Genomic DNA, 27,541 nt, shown 5'->3' on the forward strand with positions numbered 1-27,541 from the left:
AGCCAATGGGATCAAGACATCTTCACCAGTGTAGCTTGTGGAGAACTGTGGGCAAAGAGGAAGAATGCTCACAGAAATTCCTGCTGTGGCTCCTCCTCCCACAGCATGGTAGTATTTACTTTTTGTGAGTGACACCAAAAGTGTCACTCAAAAAAATGGGTTAACTTTTTTATGCAACTTTTAACTTTTGCATCCAACAGTCATGATTTTTTTACTTATTTATTTATTTTTTGCTATTTGTTGTTCCTAAAACCTTTGCCATTCTGACCTACTCATAAAATAAATAAATAACAAGCACAGTTTTACAATTTTACTTAACAATACCATAATCTGCACAGCTTTTATTTGGCAACATGTGAATGGTGTGTGACAATGCAATCTAGGGGTTAACAGACCAATATTGGCAACAGAAGCCAGCTTGTGCTGACAAACTGGCTTGTCTGCACAAGAGGAAACCTCATTGTCTTCAGTGTCTGTGTGGGAGGGAAAACAGTAGTTACCGTTGGAATATGATGCATGGGGTGTCGGCATCCAACACCACACAGCAGTTTTCTAAAAAAGTTTATTTTTTGGGGTGGAGAAGAAAAAAACAGCTAATGGCCAATCACTGAGTGCGCTTGCATTCTGTCCACATTGTCCACAAATCTATGCAGAACACCAAAAAGACCAAAACATTTTTTATCGTATTAATAAAAGTTGCAAAGACATTTGTTCAGTGTCTGATAAAAATAAAAAAATAAAAAAGTCAAAATTATTGTCAGATTTATCACAAAAACTATCAGTGAGTTTTCAGTAACATGCAACCTGGCAAAGCTGTTCTGGGCCATTAGGAAAACACTGCATCTGTTCATAGTGTCCCCATACCTTCATATAGAGATATGCACTGTCGCAACATTCCTTACTCCCTATTCAGCATATTGTCCTAGTTTTTAGCTGCATTATATACCTGGACTCTTGAAATGTTGACTCATGCATAAATATCATTATCATGCAGTTATAAAATTCACAGTACACCAGCTTGCATTTCCCTTTTTGGAAAATAGGTATTTTCTACTACTACTACTGCGACTACTATTAATAAGCATAATAAAGTTGATGACAATATTCTGCATATCTTCATAATCATTGAAGTTTTATTAGGATTTCATTAAAATTATGATTATCAAAATTACATTGGGCATTAATTTATGTCAACAAAATTATGTTCAGTAATGGTTAGCTGAATATTTTTAGACTGCTATTCAATGATTTATGTTTCCAGTTGGTACATTAATTTGTGTTCTACGTCTGCTGTAGTGTCTGTCATTGAATAAAGCACGGGTTGCAGAAGGTTTTAGCTTAGAAATATGGGTGAACAAACCATACAGCTCAATGTATCACTTCTTTCCTGCTTGATATGGTTGGTACTGTTTTTAAGGAGGTATATTACTTTAATTGCATACTTTATAAGTTCTACAGTTACTGGCAGATTCAGCAATATCAAATCAAGCATTTATTCAGTTAATCAAACTTGCTAGTTTTATGTTGTCTTTACAGTTGCAATCTAAAATTCCAACATCTAGAATGTATCGTAGAAACCTGTGGGTAAATACACTGGAGTAATATTTATGGCAATGTGAATAACAAGTTTGTCCTTAAAACATGCTACCTTATTTGCATACACTTCTGTGCATTCTAATCTCCCACTGTTCATGTCTTTCAGCGTGCTAGCGTGGTGAAGTGCTGGTGTTTGATGTTTTGCAACAAGTACTTTTTTTCTTATTTCAACAATGATAACCTTATGGTTAATATCTGGGATTTATCCTTTAATTAATGTTTTGAAGTGACACATGAAAGTATTAGCTTTTGGTGTCTTTATGTGCTTGTGGGTGTGGAAGGGAGAATGAGAGACAGCAAGAGGATTTGTGTTTCAGAGCTCGGCTTCACTTTCAGTCGTCTTCAGTCTTTGGTGCAGACCAAACACAGTGATTACACTTGTTGGTCTGCAGCCCTCAGGCGTCTCTTCACAACACGCCATTCATATGATGTACTGCCAAGCTGGAACAGTTTTCTTTTTCTAATTTCTGTGGAAACTGTAGTAAGGCAGGAGAGTAGATCTCCTTGATCAGGGAGCAATCAAAATCATAATTACGGCGTTTAATATAAAAAATGAAAACAATATATTTACATGATTTCTCATTTATTTGGAACCCATTTGATTTGACTCTCAACTTTCCAAGTCTTGACTTTGTACTTTTGTTGGATTTTATGTCTTTACACAGGACTTGACTCAAAACTTGATTAGACAGAGCTGAGACTTTCTTGTGTCGTGCAAAACAATGACTTAGTCCCACCTCTCTCAATATTTCTAAAAAAATGTTTGATTTGCTCAATATGACTTACTATCTTGCAATTGTTGGCCGCATTTTTTGTGAAGATTCTCAATAAGAGGAATTCTACATGTACAGCCACTAGTTTGACACTGGGTGTATTCTGGCGAAACAAAGTGGACGCTCTCTTTGTTGATTCTTCATCTGTTTAATGTCTCTTCAATTGTTTGATTACAGTATTGGTTTTGTAGTATGAGATCTAAGAAACTGCTGGGTATGGAGCACAGCACTTATTCAATGATGAGTTTGTTCTATGTTGTGCAAGGCTAAACAGTGACATTGGGCAAATCTTCAAACACTAAATATCTGTAGTGTAGCCAAAAGCATTTGCAGTAGATAAAATACCCCACAAGCAATGACAAACGTTTTGTTTTGGTTTTCTTTGTTTGTTTTTTGTTTTTTATCCAGCAGAGACAGCACTGTGTTGAAGGGGGGGAGGAAGGGAGACATATCCTTGATAAAGACGCTGCAAAAAAGCAATGATATGTTCTATATTTTACATCACAACAATTGTTTAGTCATTCAGAGTGACGAATCCTGTTAACTTTTTTGCAATAAATTTTGCTTTAGCTTTCTCAAATTTAGTTGACCCAACTGTTGAAGTTGGGTCAACCCAACTTGACTAAGAACTTGACTAAGAACCTGATGTATAATGTGCTGCATAAACTTAAATTTTCACTTTTCAGCTCCCCCTCAACAAATACCCGTACTGTTAAATTAACAACTTAGCTGCTTTAATTTTCTGTTTAAAGTAGTTTCAAACCATACGCTAGTTACACTATTTTGATAACAGGCCAGCACTCATGCTTTGCAGAAACTGTATCAGGTGCAGCATAAAAACATTTTCCCCAGTGAAAACAGAGATCTGGTATTGAGTCAGCTACTTCATAATTATGATTACCCAAAAATGTGTTTGTTTGTGTGTTTGTTTTTTACTGATATTTGTAAACAGATTGACATCCTTTGCATAAAATACACATTAAATTAACTTCAGGGGAAGAAGTTGTATTTATGTTGAGTAACTTAACCCTCCTATTATGTTCAGTTCTGAGGTACAGCAATAATGTTTGTGGGTCAATTTGACCCAGGGAAGTGTTTAATCATGCAATAGTGTAGAGTGCACCTATTAAGACAAATAGAAAAAGTTTCATGCAAAAAAACAAAACAAAAACAATTCCAACTATTAAAAAAAAAAAAAATTCTACTTTAAAACGGTTTAATTTGACCCAGCACATAACAGGAGGGATAATTAAAAACATACAGCTCAACTCTAAGTCCTGATTATAATTTATGGCTTAGTGTATTGGAGAAATGCCAGCGGAGCGTTTGATTATGGCAGGTGCTATAATCCCATCAAGCTAATTTCTCTGTATGCTATGGTTATTTTGTCAGTGTCACACACATATCTTCTGTAGCTTTGTTGCACAAATGGTTTTACTACATATTTTAAAATTTTCAGCTCAAACACTTTGATCTACTATGCAGTCCTTTTTTCTCTCATTCACACACCCATAAGCGTGTCAGCAGCAATACTGGAGTTTGGTGCCTTTTTGAGCTTCTGAGTAGAACTGAATCATGCTCACCCCACTGGAGTATCCTTGTAGATTACTGTAAAAAAAAAAAAAATCGGATCTATTGTATGTTGAAACATGTTTGAACATAGTCAGTATTGATGAATCTTAGTGCTTTTACTGATGGTGTGCTCCGCACAGATAACGGCAAAAAGGGCGGTAACGGCAGGGATTGTTTAACCAGCATTCATCTGATAATTTCAACAAGTTGTCAGTCCAAGCTTCCCATCTCTACTTTTCTTGCTTAAGGTCAGCAAAGCTCTTCTTTATATGTGTAAATGTGCATAGCACCCAGCTTTATTACATTTTGGAACTGGCAGAGATGATTTGGAGCTAGTGTGTCTGTCTTTGGTTGTGTGTTTCTCTCCCCTTTTTTTTCTTCAGCACAGCAGTTCATGAAGCATGAAATTAAACTCTGAATGTATGCAAACGTAATACTTATTGACAACCGATTTGAAATTCATTTTAACTGTGGTCTTCATCACTTATTGACTTTGTAATAACAAATTTAAAACCAATTTTAGTTTTGTGTTCTGAGTTAGAGAGAAAAATGGAAAGTATGAAGGAGGGAAAGAAATTGCCCATATGCACTCATTGTTCACAAGAATTACAACTGTTCCTTAAAGAAACACTCATTACCTTCGTGTATAAGGAAATGTTCTTGCTCAAAATTGAGCAAGGCTCAAAGGCTGTCTGGGTGAAATTCACTGGAGAGCTTTGCAGTTTTTACACAGCTAATGAACAGTTATGGAACAATATTTATTGGTGTTTTTGCAGAAGGCTGGAAAGATTTACAACGATACACTAGCCATGGCTCTCTATCCTGACTGAGAGGAGGTTGGAAAGGAGGTGCTGAAGGGCTCCTTTGCGTAACAAAGGTCATTACGATAAAATTGAACTGACCTGTTGTGCATGTGTGGTTGGGGTGACTGTACACAGTTTAAATGAGTCACTACATGCAACATAGCCAGATGTATAGCAGGTCATACTATTGATCTAATTCTGTTCTCTATGATCAAAAGAGCTTCTGAACCTTTTGAAATCAATGAGCTACTGGTTTGAGTATACAGACATTTTGATCTTTGGTTAAAGTATTTCACTGAAAATTAGTTGTGGTGGATACTTCAAATTCTACTATCCATCCAAAACCACATAGCCTTAATGCTACTAGAACTACGGCAGAAGGATGCTACTATGGTCACAGTAGTTATAGTTACAGAGTAACAGGAAGTTAGTCCATGGGTTTGTAGTCAAATTTGTGGTGCCTAAAAGCTGAATGCTGCTTCCATGATTAATTATAAGGTGAATTTGTCAATATACAAAATCCAGCTAAGCTTTAATGCTGCATTGTAAATAGGGATGGTTTTAAGCTAAATTTATAGACATATTAATGCACAATGTATGCATACAGCTTGACCAGAATTAACCATACCCACAGATTTAATCCTAATGTTTTAAATCAACCAAAAGTACTGCTGTTTATTTGAGACCTGCATCTTACAAAAGATAATCGTGGATTGTACGAGGATTTCACTTTTTGATCAAATTTACACAAAATATTGCATGATGAAAACCATTTGAATCAATAATCAGTGGAATAGATTCCACCAGCACTACGTAAATTAAAAGTTTCAACAATCTTGTACTAAAAGATTATTATTATTTTTATTAATTTAACAATCTGAGACTGACACAGGGTGCATATGTTTAAAATTGAACCCAACTGCTATTCGTTCATTGCAACTGTAACATTTTGTGTGCGCATGAAAATGTCTAAAAGATAAAACATTTGGTAATTTGTTACTGTACAAATTACCAAATTTACTAATGTCAATGTTTATTAGAGGATCCACATTTGATCTAAAAGACCAGCAAGTCAGGATAATCATCCTGTAAAAATTAGCTGCATTTTCAGTTTTTCTGTCCCATCAGTATTTATCTGCACAATTTAGACACCTGAAGAAATTAGTTCAAACCAGTTTATTGTAATTATACTAATGCAACAAATTTATATAAGTAAATTTTATATTCAGCTGAGTTTTAAGGGCTAGCCAATGTTTATTCATGCACTTTTTTTTTTTTTTTATTTTACAATTGACAGCGTATATATTAGTTTTTTTTCTGCACAAGCTCACTGTCAAGGGGGGTGAAAACATCTTGCATCTAAAATGACAACCTGGCACGCCTTTTTAGCAAACACCTAGCTAAAATCCCTGAGTGGGTTCCCCACACTTTTCTATTTGCATATTAGCTCCAAATAGCCAGATAGACTCTTGATTCTAGTGAGATGCAATAAAAAAGACATTGAAATAAGTGCAGCCAACAAATACTGAGCCCACTGAAGTACATGAGGCAAGTGGTGGCTTGTTAAACCTTCCACCTTTTCAAATCCTTTCTCTCCCTTTAAACTGGTAGCTGCTCATAAATTTTAGTTGTAAAATGTGTCAACAGCACTTATACTGCAACGCTCTCTATAATAATATTCATCATGCCAAGGTTTCATTTTGTATGAAATGGAATTGTGTGTGGATGTTTGTTTGTGTGCGTGCTTTTGTTTGCTGAATGCTTAAAGTCCAACTGTATGGTAAAACAGTATTGATTTTTTTTTTCTGACATAAAGAAACAGAGCTGAAGTAGACTGGGGTGCAAAGAAGTAATGAGTGAAAGAAGCAGAGTGAAAGAACAGACAAAGTATCAAGCCTTCAGACCATTGAGATCTTCTGGTTTTAGCCTACTCTGGATCCCCAGAACCAGAACCGAACATGGAGAAGCAGAATTCAGCTTCTGTGCACCACAAATCTTGAACAAACTTCCTGAAAACTGAAAAACAACTGAAACGCTGAGTTCCTTTTGATCAGGGCTAAAAACTCACTTGGTTAGAGGTGGTTTTGACACATAAAAAAAGGATGATATTGGCAACAGTGGTAGGAGTTCGTCCCTCTATCGGTGGATTGTCTGTTTCCGTTCTGCCTGCTTTGTCGTTGTGTTGCTGTCTGCTGTCGGGTCCTTGAGCCTTGTCTGCTGTTGGTCAGAGGGCCTTGTGGCACCGGTGCATGGCAGCCTCCCTTCTGACAGACTTCCCCATAGCAGCTGTGGCTACCATTCAGTAGCTTGACACCATCAGTGTGTGAATGTGTGAAAGACTGACTGTAGTGCAATGCACTTTGGGTTGTTATGGACTTGATAAAGCTCTTAACAAGTACAGGCCATTTACTATTTTACATAAACATTGACACATTGAGATGGAACATATTTAATATGTCTTGATGAGCTCAATGATGGCACTTGACAAAGTGTAATGTCTGTTACTGGTTTCACAGTTGGTGACTGCATGATGTGCATTGTTGCTGAAATATGTTGTACAACTAAACTTGATTGCTTTTTAAAAGGAGACCGACTGACTTGCAAAAAAAGAAAAAAAATATATAAAAACTACCTGAGTTTACCTTTTTGTCTCTCTGATTTTATGATTTGCAGTTCTGAATCTCTTTGGCTGATGTAGCATGGAGTGCCTCAGGCACTCCATGCTATTCTGACTCCAGAAGGCTGTGTTTGTGCCTGTTTGCAATTTCAAAGCTCTATTACTCATGTCAATCTGACTGGTTTACATCAAACCTACAAGGAATTTAGGCAACTCTTTACATTAACCTTGATCCCAGCAAGACGTGTGCACCTGTCAACAGTTATACAAGTACTAAAATCTCACTGTTAAAAAACATTTTTATTTATTTTTTATTTTACTTTTGCCAGTAAAAAATAAGTCTTTTTGACTTTTCAGTCACTCCTTCATATTGCTTCTTATGCACAAGAAATTACAATTTCCAACACTTTTGTTTCCTTTGTAAATTAAGCCAATGTGTCCTGCTCAGTAAAGTGAAGGCATAGCAAAAGTCATCTGACATACACAAATTGTACCACCTATTTAAGCTACAAACCAAGCTTGTATCTGGTTGTTTGTTTCTGAATAGGGTGATCTTTTCCATTCCCTTTGTTTTTGTGTGCCATACCAAAAAAGAACAAAAGAAAAAAAAACAAAAAACATCCAAGCACTTTTTTACAATGTGTCACATTACAACTGCATACTTTAATGTATTTTTAGGGATTTGCTATAGACCAACACAAAGTGAAATGTTTGACATTATATATATATATATATATATATATATATATATATATATATATATATAGATATATATATATATATATATATATATATATATGGGATTACATTTGTTTTCAGTTTCCTTTATTCTGACTTTAACAGTCTGGAAAGGGTTACAAAGCCATTTCTTATGCTCTGGGATTTGAATGAACCACATTAAGAGCCATGTATTCACTAATGGAGAAAATGTGGAACAGTGAAAAGCCTTTTCAGGAGTGGCCTGCCAACCTATCAAGAGTACTCCAAGAGCTCATTGCCGATTCATCAGAGGTCACAAAAAACCCCGTAACAACATCATATACACAGCAGACCTCACTTGCCACAGTGAAATGAATCTTCACGATTCAACAAGTCATGTAGGGATCAGGTTGAAATAATCTGGAGTGAGCTAGAAATCACAATGCATTTGGTGGTTGTACTGTGAAGTTAGGTAAAGTTCAATTCGTAGGAACGCTTGTGCAAGACTCTGTAACTGTATTGATGAAGCTGAAAAACGTTGTGTGCAACATATAAATATAATCAACTAGAAATGCCAAGTCTTCCCAACTAGCAGAACACATGCTCATTTAATCTACTTACAGTTAATACTGTTCAGTTTAAATGTAATGTCATGACACTTTGGTGCCATTTTTACAAACTGTCTGCAATTAATTAAAATGTAGTGTATAACTCATAGTACAAAGTATGAATCTCCAGAAACCGTATCTCTCTGCAAGCTTCTCCTACTTTAGCGTTTAAAGATTTTAGTTCCAGTAATAAAAACTATATAACCTGCAAACAAGATATTTCATGACATGGTCATAAATCAAAGACGGCCAAAGTAGAAACTGCACTTCACCCTGAGGTTACACACAAATGATTAAGTTTATGTTTTTGCTATTATTTCAAATGGCTTTCCCTGGAGACATAATTCTTTCCTTGTAATTTGTGGCCTCCCCTGATCTCTACATCTCCTTTTCCTTCTTGGGGGAGGCATACTTATTTCACTGCACCAGCTGACCCAAAACTGACTCAGTATTATCTGTGGACTCTGCTGATGCAATATGTGAGGGATAATTCCATATCTGAGCCCATTTTGCTCACACTACCCCAAAGTTTATTCAATAAGTCATCACCACATAGAGCTATTACCCAGAAACTGGAGTCATGTTTGCTAAAGAATTGCAAATGTATGCAGTTCAGCTTGAACATCTCAGAAATGGTGCTGTTGATTTTATTTGTACATCCTAAAGGCTTTAGTTTAGGCAACATAATCTTGTTCATGAATGGAGATATGAATAAATCTGATGAAAGCTAAGTTCAGAAATGATTCAATTATTTTTAGCTGTTTCTCTAAAGTAACAAACTGGACCTTTATGTACAGTCATTGTAAATATAAAATTACAATTACAAATTTTCTGGTCTGCATGTATACATGCAGCCATAAATGTACACATGCATATACACATGTCATCAGAATAATCAGATTAAAGCTGAGTAGAAAAACTTGCTAACTCATACAAATAAGGCACAAACTTAGAACTAAAGGCTTGTCATAGTGTTGTAATAAATATGCAACACTTTAAATGGGTAAGGTTAATTATATGAGCTAGAAGCAGTGAGTGAGTGAGAATCTCACTCACTCAATGACATACTGTATGTCTTTGTACTACAGTATGTCACTGTACTACCACAACATGTTTAACCATCTTCCTACGCAGAAGATTATTAGCTTTTACTATGCAGATTGAACTCATCACCTCAGCCCTTTGCTATTCCTTAGCTCATCATCTAGCTAATTATTCTCACTACAGGGAATGTTACAAAGGAGAACATCCTTTTATCTCCTGTGGACTTTCTGTTCTTTCATTGCGTGCACATGCGTGTGTTCTGTGCTGGTCTCACTGCTAGACTCAGTGTCAGTTTCAGTAGTTATTTTATGGTAATAGACCAGTTAGGCAGGTAACCATGGTTATGTAAACGTCAACCTACTGGGTCCTTCACTTGAAAGGTTCTTATGGCCCAGTCAGCATATGTGGAGAAGAAGCCAGCAGATGCCCAGGCATATTATTATTTATTCCTTTTTACATGACCTGAAAACCTTTCATTATGCGTTACTCCCATGTTCTAAAGTTTTGTGTAATCAACATTTTTTTTTTTTTTTTTTTGTAATTTCAACCCATCTGTCTCTGCAACCTGGCAACTCACAATCCGATTCAAGAGGCATCTCCACTTCTGCTTGATCAGGCAAGATGACAGCTGAATGATAAATGGATTAGGTACTATTAAGCTACTGTGGCTTAGTTTACAAAAACAGTACATAAACGTGAATACAAACTATACATAATACATATTAAATTGATGTGACAGATAATTGCAGTTTAGCTCTACAGGCACTTTCTTCTACTTTAAACATTTGCCATGTTCAAACAGCTTAATGCGCTGCAAACAGCTCATTATTAAAGAGGGACACATGGAAGACTGCTTTAAGTGTGTGTACTCATTTTGATCATTGAAATGTACAGGTCCTGTCAAATCTGTAGACACTGCATGTTTGCTGGTATTTTATAAAACTGTAATAATGAAAAGCAAATACAAAAACCTTAAAATAATATGATAAAAGAGTAAATATTAAATAAATTGTTTGTCCAATAAAAAGAAAAGCCACACCATAAAAAAATTATGTATTTGTACTGTGAGACAACAAGACTGGCATTCAACTTTTGAGTTGAAATAGGTGTTTTATGGAGCTTCAAACAAACCAAATGTCAGCACAGTCGATAACAGCATACAAAATGACTTTGAAAGATTTTTGAAATTATGTTATCTCTGGGAAACTTAAAGGAAGAATGATGTCTCTTTTTAATGGGATTCTCTTGTGTACACATGCTTCTGTTTAGCCTTAGCGACATAGCTGTTTGCCTTTTTTTAAAGGACAGACTTTCACAGACACTACTGTTGAGAGAGAAAAAAAATATTTTAAATCAAAGTAACTGAAGAAGTTGGTTAAGAAAAATATTTTTAACAAAGGAAGGAAATGCAGATAGGAAGTGAAAGGATGGCTAGCATATTCCCAAAGTGATTTTAAATGGGTTCTTGTGTGTGTTTATTTATCGAAGCTATACACTACCCAGTTACCAGGATCTTTCCGTCATATGTAATATAAATATATGCAAACACATTGTTTTTTTGTTTCAGATTAGTTAGATTAAATAGTCTATCCTAAATGTCAGAATAAGACAAGAGTTTTTTTTTTTTTTTTTTTTTTTTTTTTATTGTTTGTTGCTAGTTGCTATATATTAAAAAAAGGTTAGTTGTGCAGCAAGATAGACAAATGCTTATCATCATTGTTATAACATTACAAATCAAAATCTGTGGAACTATGGTAAATGTGTTAAATTCAAGATGCCCCTCTAACTACAACAAGGCTATAAAGTCCAGGTTGGCCTTGAAGTAAAGGAGTTGTGGCATTTTGCTGTGTTGGTGTTTTGCTGCAGGAGAAATGGGTCACAAAGTACGTAATGAGGAAAGAACATTAAGACACAATTAAGACATCAATGGAGTGAAACGAGCACATTTAATTTTATGTGTCTAATTGGCTTTTAAACATGCAGGCAAAATTTTATAAATGGCCGTATTTGGTAGACTGTTATTGTAAATTTGTAAATGTCAGTGCCACATCCTGACAGTGGGTAGCGTGCCAAGGTATACAATGCACTGTAGCCAGTTTCAGCTGTTACAATTGGTATTTTTTATGATAAAGCCCCGTTTTACACCACCACTGAACTCATTCCCGAGTGGATTGGTTGACATGAGCAAACACTCACTGATGAGGTGTGATCACAGCAGTATGTCGCTAGAAAGCTTTTCTTCTTTCTTTTGTTGTCTATAAAAACTGAAGACTTGGCTTACTTCCTATGTTACCTTTTAAACTTGTAAAATACAAACAAAAATCAGATCCATATGAGATTAAATCAGTATGTTCAATTCAATGCACTTCTTTGTTTGCTTGTTGTTTTTATAAAGAATGAGGTTTTGTCAAACTGAAGTCACAATGTATACACATATTACTTTCTTATTGTTTTTATCAGAAACCAATGTCTGTTAAGGTCATGATTTCACCTGAAATCCATCTAGGTCTTGAATGGCTTGAGATGTTTAAAACCAAAATTTCTTTGCTGTTTTGAGGTATTTTAAATTGTATTCAGCATTAATATGCACACAGTCAAGGGTTAAAGCAAGTCTAAATTAGATATTTTACTTCCTATCTCAAGGATGCTGAGACATTTCTAAAAGGGATATTTTTAATGGAATCTCAATGTCTAAACACCAAGAAAAAAAAATAAAAATACAGCGAATTGTTGGCCATCCATCTATTGCTGGGAAAGTAAATATCATCCTTGTAGGTTCTTTTCATTTTTTGTGAAATAGTTTTAAATAAATTAAATTTGTTTTGTATAAAATCTAAAATTTAACACTTATTTCAGCTTTGTGAACATCCAGTATGCTGACCCTGTGAAGCCAGCCCTGCGTTTGCTCCTCTTCCCTCGTTTTCTGCTCCCACCAACTCTGTGAGCATGTTCTAACACGATGCATAAATTCAGAACCAATTTTACACCACATTGACTGAGCTCCACTTTCCAAACAGCTGTGCTGGAGCACTTGAATCCTACTCAACTCTCACCCAGTATAAGTGCACCAGACCAAGAGACTGACTCTAGCTTCCAGTATAGACTTTCTACTCAGACTTAATAAAACTTTTAATCATGCCCAAAATCTTTATGATGCAGGCAATTTTTCATAAGCCATTGCACATCATCTAATGGAGTGAAAGAGAGAAGTATTTCATCTGGCATTTGTTATCAATACACACAGAGAGGAAAATAACTATTTGATACAGCACAGATTGTATTTCCACCCCCCCCAAGTTTGCCGACTAGCAAATAAGCCAGGTTTATTCGTAAGGTATATATCAGCCACAAGGCAGTTCTAATGGTGTACATAAAAAAAAAAAAAACGCAACCCAATAATCAATTATGAAGCAAGCATCTAACATTAAATTGGTCAAATGCCATCATGAATACTAATAATAATCAGATATACATCAAATCACTCCCTTTTGCATTTATTATTAATAATCAGAGGCAAATGTAAGTAAGCATGTTTTTTTGTTTGTTTTTTTTGTCCTGTTAAAAAGAAAATAAGGTGTTTCAGCATTTTTGCAATTTTCTAGAAGTTTAATTGAGATTAGTGGAGCCAAAAACTGAATGTTGCTTCTCCTAGTTTGGTTCTCACTCTGTTAATGCAGAGTGGATAAGAACCAGAAGATCTGAGTGGGTTACAAATTTGTTGATACAACAAAAGCTCTTCCATATTTTTTGATGCGAAGGCTTTTAGTGATTTATAAACCAAGATAAGTATTCTTCTGCTTGGATCTTTGAGAAGCTAATTGTGAGCATGTCAGGACCTCATCTTTCGCTTTATACCCCAGCCTTTCTTTCTTAGTTTCTTAAAAGAATGATTGGTTCTCCACATAAACATTGAAATGGTCACTGTCTGTCTCAGACTCTGGCTGTGAGTTTCCCCTCTTCATCTTCCAGCTCAAAACTGAGTCCCAATTGCCTACTTCATATTCATTATCTGCATCATTCTTTCACATACAAAACAAAACCACTAAGTTTTCCAAACTTTCTGTCAACACTGGTAGCTCACTGTTCTTCACCCTGCACTTGCTTCGCCAATCCCACTTCTTATTGATATTTTTTTTTTGTTATTACTTGTGCAACTTTACTCTGTTTCTCAGCAACAAATGCAAAAGATACTTTTTGGCTGAATATATAAAATTTCCAATAGCAAAGGCCTCTCATTTTGCATTTTATTTTCATTTTTTATGTTTGCAAGCTCATTCCTTTTCACATTCCCAGAATAGCCAGTTTCAACATTTTTCTGACATTCTAAAAAAAAAGACGGTTTAATTATTGTAGCTTAACTCCACTTTTCCTTGGCCTATTTAGACAATTTAAAAATTAATGTGATGTTTATAATCTGCACCTTAGGCACAAGTTGATTTTTTTTTTTTTTTTTTTTTTTTTTTTTGTTTTTTGTGCTGACAAACACATGCACACATAAATGAATATTCAAAGACAATCCAGAGACATTTTTATAGTATACACTCTTTGCTAGTGGGATAGCTATGGATGGAGAAGGCACACTTACACTATTCTTGCAAAATTACTTACTTGCATGCTTTCTCACACACACACTCTGCAGAAAGTTGGTGACTTTGCTGAACTCCATGCATCCCCTGAGCTCACTCTGTAATTTTTTGTGGCCTATCATCTTCTCACTGAATTTATGTCATTCCAGTAACCTCCACTTTGCTATAACAACACTGACATTTGGCTGTAGCACATTACTTTTACTTTTTGCACATGTGGCATTCTCTCACAGTACAAAGCTGGAATTTTCTGGACTCCTGGGGGCAACTCTTTCTCCTTCAATAATGTCCATAGAAGCACTCTGCATACATAGGTCATTGATTTTATGTTATATGCATCTTCGGAAGTGTTTAGAAAACATCCATAATTTTTGGGATGTATGAGCCAAAGCTTTTGGTAATCTAGTTGAATTATTTATTTATTTATTTATTTTATTTTACTTCTGCCATTATCATTGTCAGTATTAGGTATACAATTACGATCATCATATTTTTGTTTTATTTGTTCATTTTGAGTGTCTTTTAACTGCTTTAGAGAATTTAATTATCTTTCAGAGATTTTAAGAGCTTACAAATCCTCAGAATGGCAGTTACCACTTTGAGGCAGCCCTCTGTGAGAATCGGATAAAAAATACTGCGTGTTTTGATGCTTCGCAGGCATATTGGTATAAACAAAGTTTCTCACATCTTCCGTCTTGCTGTCACCTCGTCGTGGATGTGCTCTCAGGCACATGAACATCCTCCACAGATGTGACACAATGTGATTAGAAAATTGAGCTCCAGAGACAAAAGGTTCCCCCAATCAAGCTAGGAGGGACTTGAAAAGAGTCAAAAATCAAAACTCTTAACAATTAATCCGCAATTTTGTCACTGTAATTATGTAGTGTTGATTCTTTCTCTATATGACACCTGAATGAGGAAGCTTAGGATGATTTCTCATGACCACACAAGTGGAGTCTAATTAATAAGGTTCTTTCCCCCTGTTTTTCACTCAACTTTTCTTCGGCAGTGACTGGAGGTGTGTATGGTCCCCAAGAGGAATCAAGTTCAGAGCCTGAAGATGACAGTCAAATGAAGTTTTACACAGAGCAGAACAGAGGACGAAGGCGCAGTAAAGGTAAGAAAAGAAAATACAGATGTTTTTCTCTGAACCTTGGGATGGATGTCATATGTTAAACTCCTCACTGTGCACAGTAAGGGACTTGTCTGTTCTCGCTGAGAATGCAATGAAAGCAAAAAAATGGAGAGTAAAAAAAAACAGTAAAGTGTGCTTAAAAACAAATGAATTCTAATGTTAAAGTGGCTGGATATGAAAGGGAATAATGATATATATGGCATTCAGAAAAGAGAAATGAGCCAAGACATTTTTGGAATTGTCAGCATAGCTTGAAATAGGAAGGAGTTCTGCACACTCCCTGCGGTGTGTAAAGTGCTATTTTATAGCACAGCCAATGACACTCAAAGGAGATATATGAGCTGATGTAAATGGAGTTTCTGTGATAATGAAACTTAAGTCAAATGACTTGGACCGTAAGCGTGTTTTTAACTTCCATGACATGTAATACTGAAGACTGTATTGGACAAGTATTGGACTGTATTGGAAGACCTAGAGGAAATGTAGTTTATAGTTTGTGAGTGTGTGTCCTCCTGAATGTCAACATATAAAAAAGTGAAGAAGAAAAACAGTTTGTACTCTTCATCTCCTTGGTTACAGTTTGCCTGAAACCTTATATTTTCATGAGTATGTTTGCCAATGTTTTTTCTTTAAGAAAAAAATAAACAATACTTATGCCACTGTTGTCCAAAATAACAAATAGATGGAGAGCAAACTTTGGTACTACTTAGCAAGCTGGTTGAAAAACAAGCATGTAAATTAATAACAATTTCTATATTTACGAGAACTCCACAATATTTAAAGGAATGAGGGAGCGTTTTCTTGTTAATAATACAAATAAACAATTTCATTTGTATTATTTTTGACATGTATTAAATAAATAGATGTGAATGCTAAAATTGGTATTTTTTGACTGGATAAAAACAAAAAAATATATGTATTTTTTTAAAGTAGTCAATTCAAAAACAATATGGAGATTGTTTCTGAAATCAAAACATAGAGCTGTTTAAGCTGAGATCTTTGCTAGTAAAGAAACTAGCAATGCAAAATCTTAACTAGATTGGCTATACTTGGTTATAGATCATCATGGATCTGTGACCATGGATCTTGGATTGATTTCTTTATTTTTATGTTTCCTTGCACATTGGTTGGAGTAAGACTGTAACATTTTCTACTTGACCTGGAAATGATGGCTCATTTTATTAATTACTTATTGAAAGTAATATAGTTAGCTTTTCCTGCTTTTGGTAATTAAAGTTACACTACTTCATTTCTTCACTAAAATTTCAGCTTCTATAAGTTATCCATAGATTATTTATTTTTGTTCTTTATTTATTTGTAATTAAGCCAGTCAGCCATTAAAACCACATCCTCCAAAAGACTTAGTAATAAGTTGATAAAAGTGTGGTCTATTCTCATTAACATTCTGATCACCTTTGAAAATCTAAACACCATGACTGGGAAGCTGTGCAGACAGAGGCGTTTAGCATATAGGAGGGCCCGTGGCACAGAATTTAAACAAGTATAATGCTCGTCCTTGTGTTATATTGTTGATGCAGTCGTACCAAGGACAAAAATGTTAAGCCAAAGTGTGTGAATGCAGCTAATTAGCTGTGGCAAATGCTACATATATTTCCTTTACAAGCACATTTTCCCTTGTTTAGCTTGAAAAATGTATAGAAACATATACATTTTTATACGTCTTTCCACGCAGTCTTTTCACAGAATTTATTAAATTCTGTGAAAAATAAGTAGGATCAACTATACACGATTAAATACTAATTTCTGATATGACATGAGGGAGCTGATCAGATTTATTTTGATCATGCCCAGTAATACTTTTCTGTCTGTTCTTTCTCTTCATTTGCAAGTTTTTAATTAAACATCTTCTTCAAAAAGATGTCTACTTGTGTGTGTGTTTGTGGATTTTTTTTGTTGTTGTTTTGTTTTAACAGCTGTATAAAGAGGTTTGAGCCACATGTGAAAACCTTGGGTGGAGTTTAGCAAAATTTGGTAACACCAAAATGCGAGGAAGCAGTTTGTAAAGAGGACCTATTCATGATAAAATTAATATTACTAAAAGTCTTCAATGGTAATTGAAGACTTATACTGATTAAAATAAATTCTGGGTAAGATATAAACTTGACTTGATTTCTAAGTCCCAACAATGTGTCCTGCTGCATCACTCACTTCTGCCAAAAATGACAACCAGGCAATAATTTTTAATTAATAGAATGGTGTTGGTTGGTGCAAAACTATTGCCTAACTATAGAGGGTTTAAACCTTTGGAACTCAAATGAACTTTAATCCTTTTACAATCCAACTAAACTAAAATCATATTTGCTCGCCTGCTATAATGTTCAATAACCCTCGCTGATGCTTCATTTTTGTACCTTTTATGATGTCATCCAAGTAATACAAAATTGAAGTGTCTTTTTTTTAACCGTTGTTATGCTTCAACAAGATTGCAAGCTGTATAAGAATATTGTATAAAATATTGAGGTTTTATTACCTGGCTGTGTTTAATATTTATGTCTTAATAGTTATTAATATTTATCACTTCACATTTTTTATTGAAAAACAAACACAACACTAAATTTAACTAACACACAAAGTAAAATAAATGATTATATTAATTATTTAATTAACTTTCATATTCAATAGATAAAAGACATCATAGAAAATACAATTGACTCAATGTGGGAATTAAGTGTTCATTAAATAATGATAAATGTATTTTAAATCAAACAGCTTTTTCCTTGTCGACCCTTAATACATTAGTTTTTGCATTCCTGAATGGTTTACTGTGAGTGTTTGAGAGTATAGACGTGTTTGGTTTTTGCCCACGTTGGAAGTGTTTGCCAACGTGAGCTTACATTCTTTACTTCACTCAGTAAGCTTTTACGGTAATTGAGGGACCCCTTCAGAACCTTACTGACACCGCCCCGACCCCGAAGGATTAACTGCACTTCCTCTTCTGATGGAGGCAGCTGTTGTTTCTGTAATCTTAAATTTGTCTCCATACTTTTAACCTTGTGCTGCACTTTCCTACCTTTGGACTCCTGTCAAGGTTTCCATCGTTATAAATTTAATTGGTCATTTATAAAAAATGTTTTTTAATAGATCTCTTTGATGTATCACTAATTCAATGAGTTTGAATTTTTTTTTTTTTTTTTTTCCTAATGGACAGTCTTAATTTAACCATCGTTAGCGTTCAAACTATCAACATTTCAGATTTTGAACAATTCTTTTAGAGTAATACAACTCAACATTTATCATTAAGATGCAATAAAATGAATTTTCTAGCAACCACAGTGAGATTCCAGTAAACCTGTTTTTAAACCGTCACGTTCTGTCCCATGATAGATATTAGCAGGCAGAGGTTAAGCGGCTAATTTCATTCCCTATCCTCCAGCTTGGAAATACGATGCCTGACAGAGCCAAAGTGCCACAGTAACTACCAATCTATAACCCTGTCACTGGCGATAAAATAATTTATCACACTTGGAAATAATTCTAGACTATTGTTCAGAAGCTGTGGCGTCCTCAGCTATGCACCAGATATGTACGTCACAATATGAGTCATGGCTATTATTGCAAGACAGACTTGAAATTAATTTCCTTTTCAGTTGAGAAAAGCTCGGAAGCTCTATCTTTAATGATCAAAAGGGCAGATGTAGATTTGTGTAATGTTCTCTTCACCTGCTAAAAATGCAGAATTAAAAAATAAATAATCATCTTTAAAAAAAACACTAAATCCATATTTTCCTTAATTTTTTCTTTCTGTTTGTCTCTCTATCTGTACCTTTAGGCCACTCACAAAGTCCCCTGAATAAGGTCACCCTGACACTGATTACCATCAGCACGTGTGTCATCGCCATTGTCTATGCTACACAGGACTCCTGCCCTCTTACCGTCAAGGTTACTCTCCATGTGCCAGAGCATTTTGTTGCAGATGGTAAGTACAAGTCATACAGTAAAGCTTAGCTGACTAGTGAAAAGATTTAGAAACCAAGACATTGTGCATTTTTAGGTATTTATGGAAAAAAAAAATGTGTAAGACTACATTCAGTTCTAGAAGACAGGATATATATCAGAAATTAGATATATTTTTTTAAATGTATTTAAATGTGCAAATAAAATAAAGGCTCCACAAATCACAAACAGTATTTTCAAGGTTCAAGCTTGAATATTTGTAGTTTTCATTGTTATTTTTTTTTTCTTTCTGTGGTTGTCCCTTTGCCAAAAGAGCATTGGAAACCTTCTCCTAATAATGTCCTTCAAATTCTGCAATTTATGTCAGAAGAGTTTGTTTCAGGTGTGACCAGTCAAAGCAATTTTAGATGATAAAATACAGTTGAGATTATTTAAAGCAAAACTTTGAAAGAACCATTTCACTGAGAGCAAAATTGTAAACAGTGATGCAGATAGTTTTGAGTGTGTTATTAGTCAGTCATAGTATTCTCAGTGATTACAAACAAGATACAACTCTGTAATAGACATATTGGTTTGAGAAACATTTGGTTATATATATATATATATATATATATATATATATATATATATATATATATATATATATATATATATATATATATATATATATATATATATATATATATATATATATATATATATATATATATATATATATATATATATATATATATATATATATATATATATATTTATATATATATATATGTATATATATATATATATATATATATATATATATATGTATATATATATATATGTATATATATTTACAGTTTCTTAAAAAACAGCATTATTGATGTTATGCATACCCTTCTCAATAATCAATAGAAAAATCTTTATTACCGTTACAGCACTTAAATCCTTAGGTTTTTTGCATGTTTCTGGTATTATCACTATGTTTAGTGAAAGGTCTTCTTGTCATAATTCTAAACTTCATCCACAAATTCTCTGTCAGATTCATATCTGCACTTTAGCTGGGTCATTCTAAAAAGGTAAGATTACTTCTAGTGGGAACATGCTTGTATGTAAATTCAAAAGATTACCTTAAAAAAACACTTCTGTTTTTCATGTTTTTTTATAAAGTGCTTGCATTAAAATCTCAACATCCTCAATTGTGAAGCATTATGACCAACTATAGAAAGATTAAATGAATCAGAAATAACAATAAGGGACAAGTGATAAACACAAACTGAACCACTTTATCACAACATTCAAAAGCTTTTGACTACAGCCAATGAAGAACGGTAGTTTTCCAACTATTGAAGGGAAATAAAAGCCTTTACAAGAAAAAAAAGCAAACATTGGAGAAACAAACAAAAAAAAAAAACTTGTGTGCAAAAAGCAATGGAAATAAAAGAAAAATATTCATTGCCTTAACCAATAACAGATATTTGCAGTCATTCAACGGATGTGCTTGAAATATAGTAGACTTTTTCTAATTATTTTGATGAACTCAGACTTGTCATGTGGCAGACTGCCTTACATGTGAATTAAGACTGTAGACTGACACGTACTAAACTATGCTTTTGCTAGAAATCAACTTTTGTTTTATAGCAAAATGCAAACCTGCCTGTAAATACATCATGTGTTAACGCAGCTCTCAATTTTTCAGATTTAATGGATCCGTTAGCATCTGTGGACATGAAATCAAAACAGGGGATCAGATTTAGATTAGTCAAAGGTTTTGGTTTTAAATTAAATTTAGTGTTTTACTTTAGAAAGGTGTCACAGTATAACATTACATGAGAGGATTTTATAGAATCTGGGCTAGGTATTAAAGGTGCAGGTTGTAACTATTATATTTAAAATATTTTTTTGTTTTTTTTACATGTGTAGTCCATCTCATACACTTGCTGACAAATGGACTAATTGTGGAGAAACGATTCCCCATTACAGAAAAAATGAAGATGTGCTAGACGAGACTGGAGGAGGAGAAAAATGTCTCCCAAAGCTTCGTTAGGAAACTGATGTACTTATTTCCAGTGTGTCATTATGCTACTGCAGTTTTTAGTGCGGGTGCTGCTAAATATGTTTGTAAATCTTTTTTGTTTTCATCTCATAATCTCAGCTATTAACTCTTTTTGATAAACATCAGAGTTCCAACATAGAATATCTATTAAAAATAATTATTCCAAATTATTCATGCTTCAATCTTGCCTCAGATACATCATTCCATTGGTGTTGGAGGTGATGCATCAAAGATAACAACAAAAAAAGACAACATACGCACTGCCGAAGCATTGCATTCTCAATAACTTCCCACTTATAAAAAATATTTATCTCACAGACTAACTCTTCAGTTTTTCTTTGCTCTATTGAACGATAGGAGGAAGACTAAAAATAGAAAATGTGCACTGTGAAATAAACAATCCTCCTACTGCTTAAGTGTTTTCTTTTTACATCCAAGAGAAAAGAAGCAATAATGTTACAATTGCAGCTCCACTGTGAGGGTGGAGAACTTTAAGTTTATCTGTTTTCTCAGTGGAGATTTTAGCTAAACTGCCTTCTTGCAGGAATGGGTATCAGTATGGTCGCCTGTACTCAGTCTGACCCAGCAGATTACTTGAAGAGTCTGTTCTGGAGAGTGTATAGCTTACTCCTGCTTCTGTGGGGTACTTTAATTTTTTAAAAGCAGCAGCAATTTCCCTAATTTCTCGGAAAGCATAAAATCACAATGCACTTCACAATATTTTGACTGAAAATTGACATACATGTGATATCTACCCATGACTTGTATCTCTACTTATGTTTAAAGCTGAAGTGTGTAACTTATATATATATATATATGGAAAAATGTAGCTCCTCTGCCTTCTCCCAGAAGAAAGAATACATCCAACTTTTTGCAAAATAAAGTCCAGTCCATCAGTGAAAAAGATAATGAAACATCTGAGAGTCTACAGAGTCATTCTTGCATTTAAACTAACAGGTCAGATAAGGAGCACAGTAAGCGGAGACGGAGACAATGGACATATGGATGAGTTTAGGTGGCGACTCTGCTGACAGAACACCTAAAGGTCAGGCGTTCCACAAATTGGGCCTCAATAAAACAATGGTGAGAAGAAACTCAATGTTAGAAGAAAGTTGTTGGCAGTCTGGTCTAAAATTGATCACAAGCCAGACATGTGGAAGAAGGTGACCTAATCAGATGTGAATGTTCAATAGCAAAATGTTACATGTGGGGAAAATGAGCACTGCACAATCACCCTGAACACACCTTTGATAGAGTTATATGGCAATCCTGGAAAGAACAGTGTGAAGGACTACAGACTAGAGTTAAGGTTTGGTTTTCAGCATCAAAATAACAAAACAAAAAACTAGAGATGTTGTAGAACCTTTACACGCATCAGTGTGTACTAATGGCCCAGTCGCGCCAAAGCTGTAAGATTTTAAAAATAAAAATAAAAACTATATATCATTTTAAAGTCATTTAAATTGCAATAAACACCACTGACATCAAGTCTGTCTGGTTTGGTTACCAGCACCAGGTCACTGACAGCTGAGTTTTTGTTTTTGTCCTGTGGGTTGTAGGTTGAGGCATCTGTTGGTCTGGTCCAGTGCATTCCACGGACGTTGCATCAGATTTTAATCTAGGAAATTTGGAGACGTAGTCAGAGCCTTTGGCTCTTTGCTCTCCAAGCTGTTTCTCAGCAGTTTATGCAGAGCAGCAGAGTACATTGTCCTCTTGGAAGCGGCCACTGCTTTCGAGGAGCATTATTGCAAAGTAGAGGGTGTGCTTTGTCTTCAGGAGAGAACTAACACAATCAAAGGTGAAATTCATCAATCCAAAGTACTCAGACCAGAGGTTCCCTTGTTGAAGGTTGTTTATTTTAAACTGGAGTCCACGTTTTATTTACCCTACCTGCCAGTGGTTTTAATTTTCTGGTTATTGATACTTTCAATACAGCTGTTTAAGACTTTAACTAGAGGGCTAAAGCACAATCCCCTCACAGCTCCCTGTGGAACTGAAACTCATTGGCATCAATTAGGAATAGTCTTGTTCAGTGATCAGAGTCTAACGATTGGTCTGGAAGCTGTAAGAAAAAAAGGTAAGAATAGCATTCACTGATTGACTTGTGAAACCCTTTTATCCCATGTGCTGCAATTACCAAGGAAATCCCATCGATACACACATTATGGGTCTTAATTTTCTCAATGAAATTCAGTCTAGTCAGGATGGAAAATAAAATTACAGTGAAGACAAAATAATTAGATTCTTCCCCAATTCATTTTTCAGTTAAATGTCAAAAGAAGCTTTTAAAACATACCAATCAGTCAATTTTTTGGGGGATATTTTAGTTTTTTCAGAATATGTTTTTTTGCATATGTGAAATTAAATGAATCCATTATTTGTTATATTCCAGGAAGCAGTTTTGTGGTGAGCATGGGCAGCTTCCTGGATGTCTCCAACTGGCTAAATCCAGCTAAGCTAACGCTTTACTACCAGACCAATTCATCAACACAGTGGGTCCATGACTACTGTGGCCAAAGGACCACTGAGCCCTGTGAACAGATTTGTGACCAAGAGACAGGTTGGTTCACACAACCCAACACATTTTCATTCAATATAAACACAGGCCCTTTCTCCTCCACAGAGTAGTGAATGATTCCTGTAGATTGTTGCTTATGACTGTATAAAAACTTTAACAGTCTCTATTTTGAGCAAAATTAATTACATCTATACCGTTTTATTATTGGTATTTTAATTTTGACGCATAAATATAAGTGAAAGCATTCAACCACTAATTTCAGTGGCCATCTGCAAGTGACATACTTATCTTTGTACAATTTAATTCAGCTGATTTATAAAGGACAATTTCACAACGAATGTCCTTTTGATGCACTTTGCAAAAAGCCATTTCAATTTAATCCCACATACATTACGGCCTAGTTGTTAATCTGTGCATCAAGTTCAGTTCATTATACACATTAGTTTCAAAATTGCTCTATCTAAGTAAACCCAGCTGACTGTATAGAGTCATTGATTGTAGCACTCACTCCTGGATAAGAATGAGCATGTTGAAGCAAAACCTCTTCTTAACAAGAAGAAACCTCCGGTAGAACTTGGTATGACCATAGAATAACCACATTTGTTTTGCCAGCAAAGAGAACAGACACAAAATTGAAACAAAAGAACTGATGGAGAAATACTTTGTTAATATGTTAATAGCAGGAGAAGGGAAATGTTTTGTTGTTGACAGCATTTTTCTCAGCTGTCCCCCTCCAGGAAGGTGTGACAGGCAAATAGCATGGCAGACTAGGCACAGATCATATATATATATAGTACAGACCAAAAGTTTGGACACACCTTGTAATTGAATTCAGTTACAAGATGTGTCCAAACTTTTGGTCTGTACTGTATATATACAGGAGAAGTCATAAGTTAACAGGTTAAATAACAGCAAATAATACGAATTGAATTGTAGTAAAAGAAGAAAGTAGCAGAGTGAAAAAAGACGGTCAGTTTGTCCTTTAGTAGCCTAAGACTATTGCAGAATCTACAACATTATATATGTAAAACATTTTGAATGATGTCCCATTGGTAGTATTTCATAATTGATGTGATATGAATCTAAAATAATACAAGCTGTAGTGTATATTTTAGGAAAGTGGTTTTTTTTTTTTTTTTTGTTTGTTTTCTGGCATTATTTTAGGTAAATGTAACAGTCCTCTTAAGGTCCTCTGTCTATCCTTGGAGCGACAGCCAGACTCCAGCACACACACTGCGTAAGCAGAACTCGCAATGTATTTCGCCACGTCTCGGTAAACAACCACCAACTTCAGTATGTACACATTCAGCCCAGAACGCTTTGCACCTAGTGACATTAAAACCGTCCTAGCAAAAGCTGAGCAGGCAGCTTGATGATATTTATCTTACCTTGAGTGGTCTGTTTCCCCAGTGTTTTTTTTTTTTGCCCGACTGGATAAAATCTAAGCTCATTAGAATGGATTACATCTGTAATGTATGTGAAATTTATGTAACCCAAGTCAAGGACATACTGAGGGCTGATGCATAATGTATTAGAGGCCCAGACTCCCAGCCCAGTCAGTACACACAATGCCAAAGATGGAATTGGCACATATGTGTTTGGAGATTCCGGATGTGTAGAGACAAGAGTGCATCCAACTGCAGTTCATTAGTCGCTGCACGTCGCTGCAATGTGAAATCATTAAAGGTTGTAACTCAATTTTTGAGTCTTTTATCCAGCCCTCACTGCATTCAAAATGTTTACTTTCTAAGAGCTGCTGTCTTCCTGTCACTGTCCTTTTATTTCTCCTTTCATCTGTCCTTATCCGAAGCTAGATTGTGTAATCAGCAATTGCTCTTAAGTATTTTTGTTGTCCTTGGCGAATAATGGTTCACCAAGGCGTCAAAGGTGCTCTTAAAAAGATTTTCATTACAGGAGGAAATTTAAATCACCAGCCCCGTTCATTTTTTTGCTGAATGGTCAAAATACTTCTGATCTGATCTAGGTACATGCTACACATCAGGAAATTAAAACTGTTGGTTAAAGCACCATACAATAAAGCTCAGTAATTTGTCTTGCAAAATCACTCCTGAAACCTTTTTTTTTAAATCTTTTGTCAGATTATAACAACAAACAACAGTGTATTTTCGTGGATAAGGAATTAAGACAAAAAGCTTAAAGTTTTGGTCACGTGAAAGACAATTCCGAAGTGGTTTACAAATGCTTTTTTGGAGATAAAAATCCCTCTTTACTTTAGCCCCTTTCACCTCTTAGTTCCAAAATAAACAATAAACCATGGACCCACCACCCCCTTTATGGCTTATCTTGTCTTTTTACAATATAACAGGTGATCTGTTTTAACCACAGTCCTTTGAGATTTCAGCACATAGTGCTGTGATTATGGAAGCAAAGAGTTGTACCGTACAACTTGCAGCCTTCACCTGCAGAAGATTTCCCCAGAGCCGAGTTGTCCAAATACATTCAGTGCTTCAAACACAGGCAAAGTTGTTGTGGGCCATCCTCAGTATTTTCTGCATCAGATTGCACTGATTAGCATATTTCTCAGATTAGATTGACACTAAAGGATGACACATGTCTCTGTTCAGTGTGAATCCACATACTGAACAGCTGCTGCTGCTGCTGCTTTCTGTATTTGTAGTTAGTATCGTGCGTCTCATTTTTTCTGCAATCCAAAATTACATCCTGCGGTTCAGAGAAATTTACAGGTTTATTACTACCTCCAGATATGGATCAGGGGTGTAATAATGGAGGGTGAATTTCACCAACCCCTTTGGTGCCTATGAATCTTTTGAAATGAACTGTATGTACAGTCAGTTATTTAATTCAATACAATGGAATTGCGGCTCCTTTAATAGACATCATTTGTGTATTCCCTAGTTTGTGAAGTTGCAAAGTTCTGTCTCAAATGTTCAGAATTTTGCATAATGAAAATGCGTAAATGCAAATTCTGCTGATTGGAATGGGATTCGTATTTGTTAAATAATGGAGCCGCAATGTCCATTTATTTAGGTATTTCACATGATGGTTTCAGAAGAATGCTTCTAATAATTAATTTGTACAGAAAGTTCTCTGCACTCTGTACAAACAGCTCTGAAGTTAAATAGGTTGGCCTTTAGACCTGTGAAGTTGTGCAGTTTTCAAAGAGGAGCCAGCCAGCAGACATATTTTCTCTGGCCTCTATAATCACAAACTAGGATGTGTTTCCATAGGTTCTCTATCAGCATCTCCATCATTTGTCCTCCCCCCATCCACCATTATGCCTCATTGTGAAGCCTGTTGACAGGCACTGTTGACTACCTGTCGCTGCATCACTGTGACTTGATAATCAGTCCTTTTTTCCTCCACATTCACTCCATAATTCACCTGCCAGGGTGGAGGTCAGCATACAGAGATGATGCAATTGTTTCCGCTTTCTGCCGAAACCCTGTTGCTCAAACCCTGGCTGACCATAATTGGGTGACTAATAATGCAATAATTCTTGTCTGAATGTAAGAAAAGTGTCACTGGAAGTAGTTGATGAAGCAATTTACTTTTAGATATATGTTGCAATTTTTGCAGTCAAAGAAAAAATCATCTTTAATTTAAGGTTCAAGATTTTTCTTTATTAAGAAATTAATGTAGTGATGATAATGGAACATCCTGA

The 27,541-nt window shown here is 35.1% G+C and overlaps 1 protein-coding gene across 1 annotated transcript in view; it reads left to right on the forward strand.

Annotated features, from left to right (window-relative positions):
• Positions 1-27,541, forward strand: part of LOC122819665 (astrotactin-2-like) — a 314,363-nt gene that overhangs the window by 147,136 nt on the left and 139,686 nt on the right. Inside the window, exons 6-8 of the mRNA XM_044096573.1 lie at positions 15,308-15,415; positions 19,224-19,370; positions 23,773-23,940. Of these exons, the coding sequence (XP_043952508.1) occupies positions 15,308-15,415; positions 19,224-19,370; positions 23,773-23,940 (423 nt within the window). The remainder of the gene's footprint in view (positions 1-15,307; positions 15,416-19,223; positions 19,371-23,772; positions 23,941-27,541) is intronic.

This window comes from Gambusia affinis, linkage group LG17 (genome assembly GCF_019740435.1).
Source record: "Gambusia affinis linkage group LG17, SWU_Gaff_1.0, whole genome shotgun sequence".
In the NCBI taxonomy this organism is placed as follows: domain Eukaryota; kingdom Metazoa; phylum Chordata; class Actinopteri; order Cyprinodontiformes; family Poeciliidae; genus Gambusia; species Gambusia affinis.